General features: G+C 46.6%; 1 protein-coding gene across 2 annotated transcripts in view; it reads left to right on the plus strand.

The window, feature by feature from the left end:
• Positions 1-18,110, plus strand: part of MFSD14A (major facilitator superfamily domain containing 14A) — a 71,692-nt gene that overhangs the window by 44,986 nt on the left and 8,596 nt on the right. For both annotated transcript variants that reach the window (XM_073571639.1, XM_073571640.1), the window contains 4 exons: positions 1,018-1,236; positions 9,817-9,930; positions 10,017-10,088; positions 12,095-12,207. In XM_073571639.1, the coding sequence (XP_073427740.1) occupies positions 1,018-1,236; positions 9,817-9,930; positions 10,017-10,088; positions 12,095-12,207 (518 nt within the window). The remainder of the gene's footprint in view (positions 1-1,017; positions 1,237-9,816; positions 9,931-10,016; positions 10,089-12,094; positions 12,208-18,110) is intronic.

Here is an 18,110-nt window from a genome sequence, read left to right on the forward strand (position 1 = left end):
TGCAAAAAATCTAGCACAGGTTAACTTTTTTGCTATTTGCTGGTCACGTTACATTTGGGGTCGCAGTGCAACTCTTATTTTCTTGCATTGTTTTGAAATGTGACAACACTTGGCACACTTTGGCCGAGTGATTGGTGTTTTGGCTTTATTCCAAAAATATCTTACTGAAATAACAACTCTTTCCTAACCCTGCACTGGTACTCTAGTACTCTGGTCCCTTGATGCAGTGCCGTTCATATTTAGCATCATAGTTTGATTTTTTTTTTTTTTTTCTTAGCTGCATGTAATTTTTTTTTTTTTTTTTTTATTGAGCAATCTGAAAAAATCTTTTAAGTCTGCGGTGCGGATGCTGTGCCTGACAACCGCTTTGGCTTTTATCGTCACTATTTTATATAAATAAGGCGCTCTATGCATTACCTACAGAGAATGAAAGAAAATTTACAGCAGAGCCTGAACCTATAAATCCTGTAAGAAACCATTTTGTGGTATCTTTCTCTTTTTGGTTTTGCTTCTGCAGTGGAAAATCCTGTGACGTGAGTTTGTGTGTGAGGCTCCCGGCCACTGTTAGTTTTTTTGCATAGACGGCTTCACCTTTTCTGGAAAGACAACAGAGCAAATCCCCATGTAAACATGGTAGCAAGCGTGGAGTTGTGTGACACTCGGCAATGTCCGGATGTGAGGGGAATACGATCCCCATAACAACCTGCTATTTACAGAGATCCTTATCGCACATTAGAGCGGTTGTGGTTTCATTGCTAAAACGATTTCCTCAGATTTTCACAGAACTGTTCAGGGTGTTAATCTGGAAAGATATAAAGATATAGGCTCGTTTCATTTGAGCGTTACGTCATTGGTTTCAGCCTGAATCTCTCCAGACTGCATGGTTTGCCTGGTTTTCTGGCAGGTTTAGTGCCCCCAACAGCTGTAGATGGATTGATTACAGACCCCTGCTATATATAGTGCCGCACTTAAGTTTTCTTTGTCACCGGTGTGTTAAACGTTGCTGTTCTTTTGCAGGTTTCTGCCACGTTTGCAGCTAGTTTGGTCACTAGTCCCGCCATTGGCGCCTACTTGAGTCATGCATATGGGGACTCTCTTGTGGTGCTGCTAGCAACGGCCATTGCTCTGCTCGACATCTGCTTCATCCTGGTGGCTGTTCCAGAGTCTCTTCCCGAGAAAATGAGGCCGGCATCTTGGGGGGCTCCAATTTCTTGGGAGCAGGCAGATCCATTTGCTGTAAGTTAAAACATTGTGTGCATTCTTATTTATTAAATGTTTAATGAGAAGACAGCCGGTGAGTTAATTTGCTAATAGAAGCCATCAAAGAAAACAGAGGACTCATAGCTCTGAGTCTGCAGTATTCATAAGGAGAACGTTCCCATCCCTCTCAGCTGTGATTTCCTGCTGAGTGCCAATGTATACCTCTCTCATTGGCTATGTTGGTTAATGGGAGAAGGGACCTGTCTCTATTATATGCTGCCGTTTTTAAGGGCAAAATGTTTAACATCCAATTTATTGGGAGACTAGCTGAAGAGCCCGGCGCTGCCCGGGCATAGTAACTAACTGGATAGTTATAACAAATTATAATTATCCTCAATCCCATAGTCCCATGTCCATATACCCATCATACATATCCGCCATCCCATAGTCCCATGTCCATATACCCATCATACATATCCTCCATCCCATAGTCCCATGTCCATATACCCATCATACATATTCGCCATCCCATAGTCGAGTGCCCATATACCCATCACACATCCTTCATCTCATAGTCCCATGCCCATATACCCATCATACATATCCTCCATCCCATAGTCCAGTGCCCATATACCCATCACACATCCTCCATCCCATAGTCAACCATTATGACGACATAATGAGCGGGGGGGCTTGCAACCTATGATGACATCAGCGTCGCCATGGAAACCATTATGACATCATAATGAGGGGCGGGGCTTGATACACACACACTTTTCCCCCATTATGTAGATAGGGGCAAAATTGTTTGGTGAATTGGAACGCGCGGGGTTAAAATTTCGCCTCACAACATAGCCTAGGACGCTCTCGGGGTCCAGACGTGTGGCTGTAACCTGCGACGGTGCGGATGCCAATCCCGGACATACATACATACATGCATACACACACTTGAGCTTTATATAATAGATTTGTGTTTTTTACTTGGGGCCCAATTTTATCATTCACTGTAAAATCACAGAAAACCCTAAATAAAATTGTGGGTTTTTTTTCCAGAATGGTCTAGTTATGTACATAACACATCTGTTTGGTAACAATGGGCCTCATTTTAGCACATCTTCTTACCAATAGCAGAATTCAATTTACCAAAGACGTTTAGAAACTCCACTCAGCTCTGTGATTGCTTGCTGGTTTTCATAAATGTGGACTATTGACTTCCTCTTTTATTTCTTCCTACATTTTGCGATAGGGTCTATTAGGGATCGTTCAGACAAGTTTATTAAAAGTCTGTGTACAAAATGGGTAGGCTATGGACAGCACGAGGACCAAGGCAAGTCAATGTGCTAGGTCCCACAAACATTATTACTAGTGATGAGCGAGTGTTCTCGTTACTAGAGTTTCCCGAGCATGCTCGGGTGTCCTCTGAGTATTTTGGGCATGCTCAGAGATTGAGATTGTTTGTGTCCCCGCAGCTACGTGATTTGCTGCTGCTAGAGAGCCTGAATATATGCAGGGATTGCCTGTTTGTTAGGGAATCCCCACATGTATTCAGGCTGTCTAGCAGCCGCAAATCATGCAGCTTCGGAAACCTAAACATAATCTCCGAGCACACCCAATATACTTGGAGGATACCCGAGCATGATCGGAAAACTTGAGTAACGAGCACACTTGCTCATCGTGCCATTTATTCCATGGCGCTTTACACGGTGTTCCAAATTATTATGCAAAACATATTTCCTCATATTTTCTCTACATTACCTATATGAATTGCAGTCATTGTTATTTTCCAGTCATCTACTATTCTAGTATAATTGCAATGTTTTTGAACAAACTGCCTATGAAAACAGTATATTTTTAAAAATAAGAAACACTCAAAATGCATGTTCCAAATTATTATGCACAGCAGAGTTTTCAACCTTTTTATTTTTATTTTGAACAAAAAAATGGTCAATTGTGAAATTATAAGCATTATCAGCTTATTTCAAAATGAAATCAAACCGTTTTCAAGTCAAAACTTTATTCTAGGTGATGTTACATTTGCACATAGGACCCCTTGTTCGAAAGAAGCTTCTGAACTCTCTCGTCCATTGAATTTGTCAGTTTTTGGATGGATTGTGCTTCAATTGTTTTGCATGTGGACAGAATACCCTCCCAGAGCTGTTGCTTAGATGTGAACTGCCTCCCGCCATCATAGACACTCCTTTTGATGATGCTCCAGAGGTTCTCAATGGGGTTGAGGTCAGGGGAAGATGGTGGCCACACCATAAGTTTGTCCTCTTTTATGCCCATAGCAGCCAGATATGCAGATGTGTTATTTGCAGCATGAGACGGTGCATTATCATGCATGAAAATGATCTTGCTGCGGAAAGCACGGTTCTTCCTCTTGAACCATGGCAGGAAGTGCTGTTTTAGAAACTCCACATAGATTATGGAGTTCATCTTTACCCCTTCAGGGATCCTAAAGGGGCCGACAATCTCTCTCCCCATGATTCCAGCCCAAAATTACTCCACCTCCTCCTTGTTGGCGCCTTAGCCGTGTTTTCATGGGGTGTCCATCAACCAGCCATCCTCCACTCCATCCATCTGGACCATCGAGCGTTGCACAGCACTCATCGGTGAACAAAACAGTTTGGAAGTCAGTCTTCATGTATCGTTTGGCCCACTGGAGCAGTTTCTGCTTGTGTGCAGTGGATAGAGGTGGTCGACAGGATGGCTTACGCACAGCTGCAATCCTCTGAAGGACCCTGCATCTTGTTGTTTGGGGGACGTTGGAGGCACCAGCAGCTTCAAAAACTTGTCTGCTGCTATGACAAGGCATTTTTGCAGCTGCTCTTTTAACCTGACGCAATTGCCTGTTGGAAAGAGTCCTCAGTTTTTCCTTATCAGCACGCACACGTGTGTGCTGGGAATCAGCTACATACTTCTTGATTGTGCGATGATCATGATGAAGTGTCTTGGCAATGTTGATTGTAGTCATGCCATGACCTAAATACTCCACAATTTGTTGCTTCTCAGGAGCCGACACATCCTTTTTCGTTCCCATTTTGGCAAAAAATGTAGGCTGCTTAATAATGTGGAACAGCCTTCTTAAGTAGTCTTGCCTTTATTTGGACACACCTGCCAAACTAATTTGCACAGGTATCTGCAATTGCTTTCAGTGATATAAAGTGCCCTGACACACATCACCATCAAGGAGTTTAAATGACAAACAAAAATTCTAACCTTATCACTCCTAAACTCTTTTTGCATAATAATTTGGAACACAGTGTACATGTGAAAAGAAAAAAAAACGTGTGATGTTGCATATGCGTATGTGCATCCCGCCTTAAGGGCCTGTCACACTAACTATAACTAGTGATGTTATAGAGATATTGCTAGCGATATCGCTGTGTCTGATACTTACCTACGACCGGCTCCCCCGCTGGTTATCGCTGATCGCGCGAGAACAGGTTGGACTGTTTCTCGTCGTCAGCTTCCTGCGGCGCTTCCTGCTGTGATGACGAGCGACGCGTGGAGCCGGGCAGGAGGACGCAGGATCGCCTGGTGTGACAGGTAAGTAGCGACCCCCGTCCCCAGCGATGTCGCTGGTGAGATCTGCCTATGTGGCAGCTCACTAGCGACCACTTAAGGGGGTTTTACACTAAGCAATATCGCTAGCAATATCGCTAAAACGTCACTGGTTTTGTGACGTTATAGCGATATTGCTAGTGATATCGCTATGTGTGATACTTACCAGCGACCGGCTCCCCCGCTGCTCATCGCTGATCGCGCGAGAATGTCCGGCTCCATTTCTCGTCGTCTGCTTCCTGCTGGGCTTCCTGCTGTGACGTCCAGGGACGCGTGGAGGCGGGCGGGAGGACGCAGGATCGCTGTGTGTGAATGGTAAGTATCGTGCGCTGCGTCGCTGCTGCATCGCTGTGAGATCTTTCTGTATGAAAGCTCACTAGCGATCATTTAGCGATGCACCAGCGATCCTGACCGGGTCGGATCGCTGGTGCATCGCTAAATGTAAAAGGGCCTTTAGCGATGTACCAGCGATCCTGACCGCGTCATATCGCTGGTCGGGATTGCTGGTACATCGCTAAGTGTGACAGTACCCTTAGTTATTCGGCGTGTGGTGGGTCTTTATGAAGGTCTCGTCTCGATTTTTCCCATTTACTTCTAACTAGTTGACTGTTTTATAGTAGAAGTTGTCTCCCACAATGTAATGGAGAGGTAACAAGTGCTGTACTCCCTTCACGGAGGACTGCCACTCTTCTCCAATAAAGCAGTGTGCGGTATTAATTGGTAGCCAGTGAAGCAGCCATATTAGTCACTTCCTCTGGGCACCGAGAGTGTGATCAGAGAATGAGGCGTCCTATCTGAGTTATATGAAGGCTGGAATACTCATGTCCTCGTTTCCCTTTAGAATGGAAAAATCTCCACCCTTCCTAATCTGGCCACTTATGTTCTTTATCCCTAGATGTCATATACTTTATACAGCACAAACTGAATATTAGGTTCTTCAAACACAGAACTCCCCGAGCTGATGTTGAGATCTGCATTTTGGTCTGTTTTAATTGTATTGGAATGAATGACCTTTATCTAGCGGAGGTGTGGTCCTCCGCTTCTTCTCCTCTTTTGGGGGCGGGGGTAGTTTACCTATACACCTAATGGCATTTAGTTCTGGTCTTAAAGAAATAAAATATGCAGGATATGAATTTGATATTTTGTCAGGTTCCCTGCATTCAGCGCTATACTGTGGTCACACCACAGAAAATGGAAGTAGTAAATATGAAAACTGCTGAAAGAAATCCAATATATCCATTAAAATACATGATCTATGCAGATCTGCCACTTGCATCTGGTTTGGCTAATCTGCAGTTTTTCCAAGCTTAATGTACACCACTAAAGAGAATGTTCTGGATTTATTATCCCATGTGTTCATTGTAACACACTCATTTTACCGCTTGCCTCTGAGCTGTGAAGTCTTCGCCTCATCTCAGCAGCCCCATATATGTGATATTTGTTTTGGCTCTGGAGACCCATGGCCAGTGTGGAAATTGTAGTAACAACTTGAATATATATCATGCTCTTAATCAGAACAAGCTGTGGAGATTAGATTTGGCAAGTGCGGCCACAAGTTAAGTATAAATGTCCAAAGTGGAGGAGTCAGTAAATACAGACAAGATAAATGTAAGTAGAACTTACCAAAAGAATTTGCAAGGACCCCAAATCAGATGACAAACACCCGACTTACGTTTCGCGTCCACACAAGGTGCTTTCTCAAGGGAAGTGGAGAAATACGGTAACAAGTACCTGAAAAATCCATGGCAACAAGTCACAGTCACATGGTCCCAATCAGCCCATAATAGCCGGCGCTGATGGCGCATGCGCAGTGCGTCCAATAGGGGCCAGTCATCTTTACGCCTCCTTCGCACGCCTGGAGACTTTCATCTCCCTGCGCGTGTGCAGTGACGCCAGACGCCTTGTGCCCTGCATGTTAGGACCTATTGGACGCACTGCGCATGCGCCGTCTGTTATAGGCTGATTGGGACCATGTGACTAACCATTTGACTGTTGCCATGGATTTTTAAGGTCCTTGTTATCTTATTTCTCCACTTCCCTTGAGAAAACGCCCTGTGTGAACGCGAAACGTACGTCGGGTGTTTGTCATCTGATTTGGGGTCCGTGCAAATTCTTTTGGTAAGTTCTGCTTGCTTACCTGCCCAGATCATGGAACAAATGCACTACAGGGTGCAGCCAGCCCATAAAGCAAAATGTTAGCAACACAGATGCAAAACACCAGATCAACAGCCACTCTCCACCTACTCATTCCTTTATTTTTTGCACTATATTGTTTGAGGTGCAGCCAAGCCCCAACACGTCTGGTCTCGCATGAGGGGTGTTCACACTGTGATGCATTGAGAGTTTGCTGGCCAGCCCACCTAATCAAAAAGTAGGGGCGTGACTAATAGGCTGTGAACCAGACACTATGCAGTTCCCTTGTGTGAACAACTCCCCGTTCGGGCCTTTATTGTGCAATTGTATATCGGGCAGTCGCCCTCTCCAGGAATGGGTAGGTGGAGAGTGGCTGTTCTGGTATTTTGCATCTGCGTTGCTAACATCTTGCTTTATGGGCTGGCTGCACCCTGTAGTGCATTTGTTCCATGATCTGGGCAGGTAAGTGTTGCTGCCTTTTTGTCTGCTGTTTAAATTGAATTTTTGGAGACTGAAGCCCCCGTCACACACAGCGATCTTGCTAGTGAGATCGCTGCCGAGTCACAAGTTTTGTGATGCAACAGCGATCTCACCAGCGAGATCGCTGTGTGTGACACCTATCAGTGACCGGCCCCCCTGCCGGGTATCACTGATCGTGCTGGAATGGCCAGGACATTTTTTTGATCGCTGGTCTCCCGCTGGCCAGCACACATCGCTGCGTGTGGCAGGCGGGAGACCAGCGAGCAGGAGCTGATAACCAAGGTAAACAGCGGGTTTCTAAGTGCTATGCGACACTTAGAAACCTGCTGTTTACCTTGGTTACCAGCTCCCTGCACCAGCACGCTGGTAACTAAGGTACACGGCGACGCCAATATGCTATATATTGTGACCTTATATAAACAGAAACCGTTGGCACTACCCTTGAGATACCGGAATGGTGCACAAGTAGGATCCCAATCCGTGACTATCAATGCATATAAACTTGGCACACACCCAAACGAATAGTGTTGCAAAAATTGGTGATTTTAATAGATGGTTAAAATTAAAATCACCAATTTTTGCAACACTATTCGTTTGGGTGTGTGCCAAGTTTATATATATATATATATATATATATATATATATATATATATATATATATAGTGACCTGGCCTTGTTTGTTAGCTTATGTTTGATCATGCATTACTTGCCATAGGTGGCTGTGAGTTATGCAGAGAAAGTGACGCTGTCTGCTTTTACGCTAGAAACCTGTACAAGTGACATGTCCCAGGATTAGACTCCATTATTCACACTGATCTAGAGCGGCAAATGCTACACTATCTGAAAAAGTGTCATGGCAAGTGTCAGCTTACAGGTGTTATGGCACCCTACCAGTCAATCTGCAGATCCAACAGTGACACCTTGTTATCAAGCAGCCTTGAAAACAGAGGCTTGCCAAGTCAGTGGTCTTGTTTGCTGCCAATTAAAGGGAACCTGTCACCCCCCCAGGGGTCTTTAAGAAAAAAATCCACCTCGTGCAGTACTAATGCTGCATTCTGTCAAGGTGGCTCTGTTAGCTTTCATTCCACCGCAGAAATAATCATTTCGTTTACAAAATTGTTCAAAAATACCTGAAATTTGACAGGGGGGCAGGTCTTTCCCCCCTCTGACAGACGCCTCGCATCCATCAGTCATTTTGTATTTGGCGCCTCCTCCTCACTTTTATTTTGAAATGCTGGCGCCTGCGCTGTACTATAGTTTCACGGGCATGCCCGTGCTCTCAGATTACATCCTGGCCTTCATATCGTGCGGCCACAGATCCCGCCCCGCAGTCGCTTATGATTTATTCACACTGCGGGGCTGGGAATCTCTGGCATGCGTAGTAGTGTGGGATTTCCTAATGAAGGGGGCATGATGAGACCCCTGAAACGCGTTGAATAAGACCACTGCAATCCTACAGCTTTCTCTTGGAATTTGTCTCAGCGGCAGCGTGTAATATAACTACGAACTCCCTTTGGATATAGCCTTGACTACTGCAACACTCTCCTCTGTGTCCTCCCTGCTAACTCTCTTGCACCACTCCAGTTTGTCCACAATTCTGCTGCCCGACTAATCCACCTCTCTCCTCGCTACTCCCTTGTCTCTCCCCTCTGCAAATCCCTCCACTGGCTCCCAATTCACCAACGAATCCAGTTCAAACTACTAACGCTGACCTACAAAGCCATCCACAACCTGCCCCCCCCATATTTCTGAACTAATCTCCCAATATCTTCCCTCACGTAATTTTCGATCCTCCCAAGACCACCTACTCTCCTCCACACGTATTTCTCCCGAATATCCCCTATCCTCTGGGATTCCATGCCTCAACACGCCCGATTATCCACCACCCTCGGATCCTTCAAACGGAACCTGAAAACCCATCTTTTCAGGAAAGCTTACAGCCTGCAATGACCATTCTGCCGCCTCACCACCACCTGAGCCGCCGCCTCACCACCACCCGAGCTGCTGCACCCCCGACCTTCTGTCTCTTCCCCACTATCCCATAGAATGTAAGTCCGCAAGGACAGGGTCCTCTCCCCCTCTGTACCAGTCTGTCATTGTAAATTTGTTTACTGTTAATGATATCTATAACTTTGTATGTAACCCCCCTTCTCATGTACAGCACAATGAAATTAATGGCACTATATAAATAATAATAAAGATAGAAAAGAAGACTACTCCTCTACTTGTGCTCACTAGTTGGCTCTGATAGTGTGGTGACATGTTCCCACCTTTGCTCTTATGTTGCTACTCCTCTCTTCCACAAATCTTACATTTTTTCCACTTCTCTTTTCTCTGGTGTTACGCTGTGTAATTCTCTTTGGTGAGGTCTGTATTTATTTTGTAGTTGTGCCTACTACATTTGTATCGTTCAGAATTTGTCTCTCTTCTTCCCTTCAGTCGCTGAAGAAAGTTGGCCAGGATTCCATCGTCCTGCTCATCTGTATCACCGTTTTTCTCTCCTACCTCCCGGAGGCTGGACAGTATTCCAGCTTCTTTCTATACCTCAGACAGGTGAGCAGGACCCACATGGAAAATAAGTTGTAGGTGTGCAATCAGTCATGTTACTCACTGAGTGTTTACTCTTCTTCCCCCTGAAGATTATGAAATTTTCATCAGAAAGCGTGGCCGCCTTCATTGCTGTTTTGGGAATTCTATCCATCGTTGCTCAGGTAGGTTAAAACAGAGATCAGTGACATGCAGGTTGTGTTCAGTGACGATCTATGGCTCCAATTAGTATTAGTGGTGCAGCTGCACTTTTACAAGCAGGCACCATCAGAACGAGAAATATTACCAGGATTAAATGTTCAGATAAACTTATCTAGGGCTTATAGTGTTTTCTGCCTCCAAGCTCAGTGTTTAACCCCTTAGTGACCTAGCCAATTTTTACAATTCTGACCAGTGATACTGAGTGTATAACTATGGAACGTCTTAATGGACAATGGATCCCACTGATTCTGAGATTGTTTTTCGTGACATATTATACTTCGTAATTATGGTAAAATTTCTTTGACATGACTTTTATTTATGGAAAAAAATGGAAATTTGGTGAAAATTGTGCAATTTTCAAACTTTTAATATTTGTGCCCTTAAATCAGAGTTGTATCACACAAAATAGTTCATAAATAACATGTACCACATGTCAACTTTTACATCAGCACAATTTTGGAAACATAACTTTTTTTGTTAGGATGTTATAAGGGTTATTCTCATTTTTCCAGCATCATTTACAAAACCACCTTTTTTTAGGGACCACCTCACATTTGAAGTTACCGTACTTTGATGGGTCAATATGACAGAAAGTACCCAAAAAGTGACACCATTCTAAAAACTGCACCCCTCAAGGTGCGCAAAACCATATTCAAGAAGTTTATTAACCCTTCAGGCGCTTCACAGGAACTGAAGCAATGTGGAAGGAAAAAATTAACATTTAACTTTTTTCACAAAAATAATTTAGACCCAAACTTTATTATCACAAGGGTAACAAGAGAAAATGGGCCACAAAATTTGTTGTGCAATTTCTCCTGAGTACACAGATACCCCATATGTGGAGGAAATTAACTGTTTGGGTGCACGGCAGGGCTCAGAAGGGAGGAAGCACCGTTTGACTTTTTGAACCCAAAATTGAATGGAATCGATAGCGGGCACCATGTCTCGTTTGGAGACCCCCTGATGTGCCTAAACAGTGGAAACATCCGACAAGTGACTCCATTTTGTAAACCACACTTCTCAGGGATTTTATCCAGTGGCATAGTGAGTATTTTGAACCCACTGGTACGATACAGAATTTGATAACATTAGGTCGTCATATTGAATTTGTCATCATTAGTGTTGATTGCAAGTGCTCCCTTCTCCAGTTTGCATCGGGCGCTCTGGTATGCACAGAGTATTGCGGGTGCTGGAGTGACATACTCTGGTCCCTGCCCCACGTTTCTTAGCTGTTAGACACCCAAAAAAATTTGCGGGGATCTGCGATACTCAGTGCATATCCAAGCACCCGATGCAAACTCGAGCTCAAGTGGTCACTACTCAACACTAGCCGTCATATCGTCATCAATTTTATTTTTAACTTTTGAGGAAAAAAAACAATTCTAACTCTAAACGAACCAAAAGGAAAAATGTCGAATTGTTGCCTGGTAACAGCTGGCAGATCTCAGTGGGTGCACTGCACATGCGCCCGCCATTTTCTTCCAGGAAGATGACGCGGAGGGCTGGGAGATGGAGCAGGAGGTACCATAGGGGCCTGGGGACCCCATTTCTCTCGTCTCTGATATGCTAGATCATATCAGGATGAGAGAGAGATGAATTATAAATTAGGCTTTTTTTTTTTTTTATTGCAGTTATTCGGTGAATAACTGCAATCACGTGACGGGACCATAAAAACCGGCCCTGATCATGTTCTCCAGCCACTGCTGGTCTAGCCTGAGTCCTCTGCGGCTGCTCCCGGTGTTTTGTTGTCTGAAGCATTGATGTCTTTATTGGCAGAGCCTTTGAGCTCACTGAAGGCCTGTAGCTCCCAACAATAAGCACTGAAATAGCAATGGAGACTCATGACTGGCCCTGGTGAGGATGAGAAATGCATGAGAAAGAGCTATGCCATCTGTTCTAGTGTATAAATATGCACGATTCATCTGTTTCGTATGTGTCCGAGATCTTTTTCTTTTGTTTTCTATTGCAGACCATTGTGTTAAGTCTACTCATGAGGTCAATTGGAAACAAGAACACAATTTTGCTGGGCCTTGGTTTTCAGATCTTGCAGTTGGCCTGGTATGGCTTTGGATCAGAACCTTGGTGAGGACATCATGTTTCAATTGTGATGGAGTGAGCACTTGTTTTCCACTCTCTCTCAGTCTGAGCTCACAATCTGTTAATGCAAATAATGCACATCCTGAAACTAGAGAAGGCAGTGAGGGAGCTGATGACAAACAGGCTCCATTTACAGTTCTGCCTCAGGCAAAATGTGCTCATGGAGGCAGCTCGTGTACTGCTGCCATCTCTGCCAGCTAGATTATTCGTTTGTGTGTGTATTCTTGGTTTCATGTATTGGGACATATTAAAACAAAATCTGGTCCTTTTAGAAGGTCTTAAAATGTGATCATTTCAACCTATGAACAGTAGGTGACAAATTAAACCATTTATAGATGTTATAGACAGTACAGGTATGTATATTAGATATACAGTATTGTGCAATAGTTTAAAGTCAACCTGTCACCTCGTTTTGGCGCTATAAGCTGTGGCCACTGCCTTTTGAGGCTTATCTACAGCATTCTATAACCTCCAGTCCAACCTCAAAGAGAAGAAAAACAAGTTTAATTATACTCACCCGGAGGCGGGCGGTCCGATGGGTGTCACAGGTCCTGGTCCGGTGCCTCCCATCTTCATGCAATGTCGTCATCTTCCTTGCTTCGTGCCGCGCTCCTGCGCAGGTGTACTGATCTGTTGAGGGCAGAGCCAAGTACTGCAGTGTACAGGCGTTGGGAAAGTCAGAGAGGCCCAGCGTCTGCACGCTGCAGTACTTAGCTCTGCCCTCAACAGAGCAGATCAGTACGCCTGCACACGAGCCACGACACGAAGCAAGGAAGATGACATCTTGTGAAGATGGGAGGCGCCGGACCGCCCCCAGGTGACTATAATAAAACTTGTTTTTCTCCTTCGTCTCATTGGGGGGGACAGATACTGTGGTGTATGCTTCTGCCGCTAGGAGGCTGACACTAAGTGAAAAAAAGAGGTTAGCTCCTCCTCCGTCGTATACACCCTCTCCCCTATTGCGGGCGGAACTCATTTTGCTTAGTGTCCATGGAGGCACACACGTCTGGTTTTGCTCCAGACTTTTTTTTTTTTTTCCCCGTAAAGATGAGACAGGGGCGACGGACCCTATTGAAAGGGTCCGATCTCCCCAAACCATCAACAGGCGAGCACGTGTTGAGTATCGTCTCCACGTATCCTCTCCCGCACCGTGGGACATATCTGGGCCGTTTTCCCCCAGACCTTTTTTTATTTTATTTTTACCGTCTATGAAGATGAGACAGGGGCAACGGATCCTATTGAAAGGGTCCGATTTCCCCAAACCATCAACGGGCGAGCACGTGCGAGTGTCCCTCCACGTATCCTCTCCCGCGACGTTGGTCACAATGCCGGACTTAGCCCTGACCACCCCTAAGTATTGAAACCATGGGCTGTACAGAGGCACAAGACTAGTCCGTGCGGCCCCCACTGCTCCACCAATGCTTAGACTGCGGTGCTGCAAGGCGGCGGATGGTCCCTCTCCTCACCCCCTGAAGGGTTTAGATGGAGCTAGGGTGCCTGCACCGTCCTATTTTTATCAAGGCCCCCTCACATACCTGAGCTGGGAAGCTGAAGAGGATAGTCAGTGAGGAGAGGGCCTGGGAGGGCTCCTGCGGCGAAGATCCGGGGCTGGAGCCCTTAGCTGTCAGATGCCACCGGCCAGTGGCTGCAGAGCGGTACGGAGAAGTCCGCGCCAGTAAGTAGTGCCATTTTTTTATGGAGTCGTCTCCCCCCCCCCCCCCCAGGGGATAAATTGAGGCTGCTGCTTTTAGCACTTCCGGCGGCCCGCCCCCCCAGGCCTGGGCAGCGGGAGATAAATTTACTCCCCGGCTTTGGAGCGCGGCTAGGCCGCAGACCCAGAAGTGCCGCCCCTGGACCGGTTTATATTCTGGCGGTGTGCCCCACAGCTGGTGGCGTGCGATTTTTGTGTGGAGGCGTCCAGGAACGGGGGGGGGGCACAGGACTGGGGTAAGTGCTGCCTGGGAGACCACAGGGAAAACGAGGTGCTACCTCCTTCCCCCTATCCCCAGCAGCGGACAGATACAGCATGTCCCAGCAAAGAGCAAACAGATGAACGGCATACTAGGGCGCACAAATCACCACATTACCAGACGGAGCTATTTATGTGAAGTATTGCGGTATATAATTCAGTCAAAAAACGGAGGTGCTTGCATGAAAAAGCATGAATATTTCAATGTGAAGCGAAAAAAGAAGAAATATGCAGCACTCACCGATATAGCTGAAGAACTGTGCGTCTTTATTTCACATAAATTCCATCAATAGATGTGTGGACATGCAGGACGTTAGAGGAATGCTAGGGGAGGGAGGTGCCGGACAACGGCCTTTTCGCGATTACTCGCTTCTACGGGTCCAGGAAAAAGGTTAACATCACGCTAGATACTCTTGCCCGCTTAGGATGGTTGGCAATGCAAAGAAGTCATCCCTTGTGCCAGCTCAGAGGATCTACTTCCTAGGAATGATCTTCGACACTTGCCGAGGGTTGGTAATTCTTTCTCGGGAAAAGGCGCTAGCTCTCCGGCAGGGAGTCCGGACACTTCGCCAACCAGTCCCTCATACCATCCGATCCGGGATGAGGATTCTAGGGAAAATGGTGGCAGCAATGGAAGCGATACCTGTCGCCCAGTTCCACCTTCACCCCTGCAGCACGCCCTCTTGTCAGCCTGGGACAAGAATCCTTTCACGCTCGATCGGTGGTGCCGACTGTCCTCTCAAGTCAGGCAGTCGCTCGGATGGTGGATAACCAGTTCCTCTCTGGCCCAGGGGAAACCTTTCCCCCAGATCATTGGCTGGTAATGACAACCGACGCCAGTCTCCTCGGTGGGGGAGCGGTGTTTCGCCACTACACAACCCAGGAACGGTGGTCGCCACAGGAGGCACGCCTCCCGATCAACTTATTGGAGATACGAGCAATTCAGCTGGCTCTGCAGAAGTTTCATCACTTTCTAGCAGGCCGCCCCGTCCGGATTCAATTGGACAACGCCACGGCGGTGGCTTACATAAATCATCAAGGGGGTACCCGCAGCAGAGCAACCATACGCAAGGTGGGGCTCGTTCTTCAGTGGACCGAAGCAAACCACTCGGTGATTTCGGCTGTCCACATTCCGGGGCGTGGAAAATTGGGCGGCAGACTTTCTCAGCTGGCAGGGTCTTGCATCCGGAGAGTGGTCTCTACATCCCGAAGTTTTTCAGCAGATTTGTCAACTGTGGGGAGCTCCGGATGTGGACCTGATGGCTTCCAGAGTGAATGCCAAGGTGCCCACATATGTCGCTCAGGCCAGGGACCCGCAGGCATTCGCGGTGGATGCGTTGGTTCTGCCATGGAACCAGTTTCGCCTCCCATATCTATTTCCCTCACTGCCACTACTTCCGAGAGTCATCAAAAAGATCAAGACGGAAGGGGTGCCGGCGATTCTGCTGGTCCCAGACTGGCCCCGTCGAACGTGGGATGCAGATCTAATGCAGCTGCTCGCCGACGTTCCTTGGCGCCTGCCAGAGCGCCCAGATCCTACTTTCTCAAGGGCCGATTTGCCACCTGAACTCAGGGACCCTGTGTTTGACGGCATGGCCATTGAATCTTGGATTCTAACCGAGGTAGGGTTCGGGAGCGAGGTGGTCGCTACAATGATTAGCGCCCGGAAGCCTGCTTCAGCACGAATTTACCACCACACCTGGAAGGTGTTCTTTGCTTGGTGTCGAGGCCCCGGTGTTTCTCCGCTGAGATTCTCGATCCCCAACATCTTGGCTTTTCTCCAGTCGGGCTTAGAGAGCCCGGATAGCTCAGTCGGTAGAGCATTAGACTCGGGCTTTGCCCCAGGTTCCCTCAGGAGACAAATATCGGCCTTATCCGTCCTGTTCCAGCGCAGAATTGCTACCAATTTGCAGGTGAAGACTTTTTATTCAGGGAGTCTCCCACTTGGTTCCTCCCTATAAGGCGCCTGTGGGCGCCTGTGGACGCCTGGGACCTTAACATGGTTCTAAGTGTTCTGCAGGAAGCTCCATTTGAACCGCTTCAGGATATCTCTCTTAGGTACCTTTCTGGAAAGTGGTGTTCCTAGTGGCCATCACTTCCATCAGGCGGGCTTCAGAGCTGGCAGCCCTATCCTACCGAGCTCCGTTCCTCACTTTTCTTAAGGATAAGGTGGTCCTCAGACCAGCCCCTCCTTTTCTGCCGAAAGTCGTGTCCTCTTTTCACATTAATGAAGATGTTGTTTTGCCTTCATTTTGTCCAGCACCGGTACACCGTGTGGAAAAGGCTCTTCATACGTTGGACCTGGTAAGAGCCCTCCGGAGGTACGTGTCGCTGACGGCACCCTTTCGTCAGACGGACACGCTGTTCGTGCTCCCCAAAGGGCGCATGAAGGGACTCGCTGCCTCAAAATCGACCATAGCCAGATGGATTTGTTTGGCTATTCAGGAGTCCTACCGCATTAGAGGCACGCCGATTCCAGCACTCTACCCGGGCAGTGGGCGCCTTTTGGGCGCTTCGGCACCAGGCTTCGATGGAACAGGTTTGCAAGGCAGCAACCTGGTCCAGCCAGCAGACATTTGCCAAACATTATAATATCCATGCTCAGGCCTCGGCGGATGCGAGCCTGGGTAGAAGGATTTGCCAAGCAGCGGTGGCGCACCTTTTAAACAAGAGGTGCATGTAGCTTGGATCGGTGAGTCAATCTCCCACCCAGGGACTGCTTTAGGACGTCCCACAGTATCTGTGTCCCCCAATGAGACGGAGAAACATGGATTTTTGTGATAACTCACTGTAAAATCCTTTTCTCCGAGACGCTTATTGGGGGACACAGCACCAACCCTATTAGCCAGTTGGCTCTGTTTTTGTTTAGCTAATACGCATTTATTTATGTGATATAAGGGCGGTCCTTTTCTGGACATGTTGTACCTGTATTAAGGCTGATTTTGTTGTCCTCCTACTGCTTTGGCACCAAACTGAGTTCCGCCTGCAATAGGGGCGAGGGTGTATACGACGGAGGAGGAGCTAACCTCTTTTTTTCACTTAGTGTCAGCCTCCTAGCGGCAGAAGCATACACCACAGTATCTGTTTCCCCCAATGAGCGTCTCAGAGAAAAGGATTTTACGGTGAGTTATCACAAAAATCCATGTTTTTTCTCTTTCATATCGGACCGGGGGCTTATCTACAGCATTACAGAATGCTGTAGATAAGCCCCGAAAGGCAGTGGCCACAGCTTATAGCGGCAAAACGAGGTGACAGGTTCCCTGCATTCAAATATTATTGGTTTATCTGTATAAAGTTACAAAATACGAAGTGAATGAACAAAAGTGAAATTTAAATTGCATCAATATTTGGTGTGACCGCCCTTTATCTTCACAACAGCATACATTCTTCTAGAAAAAAATGTACTCAGCAGAGAGGTTATTGCAAACACCTTGGCGAACTAACCACATATCTTCTGTGTATGTAGACTTGCGCAAATCCTTCTGTCTCTTCATGTAATCCCATACAGACTCAATGCTGTTGAGATCAGGAATCTGTCGGGCAATATCATCACTTCTAGGACTCCTTGTTCGTCTTTACATTGAACATGGTTATTGCTGGTTTTATGTTTGGGGTCGTTATTCTGCTGCAGAATAAATTTGGAGGAAATCGCACACCTCCCTGATGGTATTGGAGCAGAACAAGGACCCCAAACATGCAGCCAATGTCCTTAAGGACTACCTTCAGTGTAAAGATGCACAAGAAGTACAGAAAGTGACAACATGGTCCCCACAAAACCCTGATCTCGGCATCATTAAGTCCATCTGAGATCCTATAAAGAAACAGAAGGATTTGCACAAGCGACATTCACAGATCTGTGATTAGGTCTCCAAGATGCTTGCAACACCCTCCCTGCAGTTTTTTCAAAGACTGTGAAAGT

The sequence above is a fragment of the Dendrobates tinctorius genome, unplaced genomic scaffold (genome assembly GCF_039654945.1).
Source record: "Dendrobates tinctorius isolate UK_male_01 unplaced genomic scaffold, ASM3965494v1 ptg000029l, whole genome shotgun sequence".
NCBI classification, from domain to species: domain Eukaryota; kingdom Metazoa; phylum Chordata; class Amphibia; order Anura; family Dendrobatidae; genus Dendrobates; species Dendrobates tinctorius.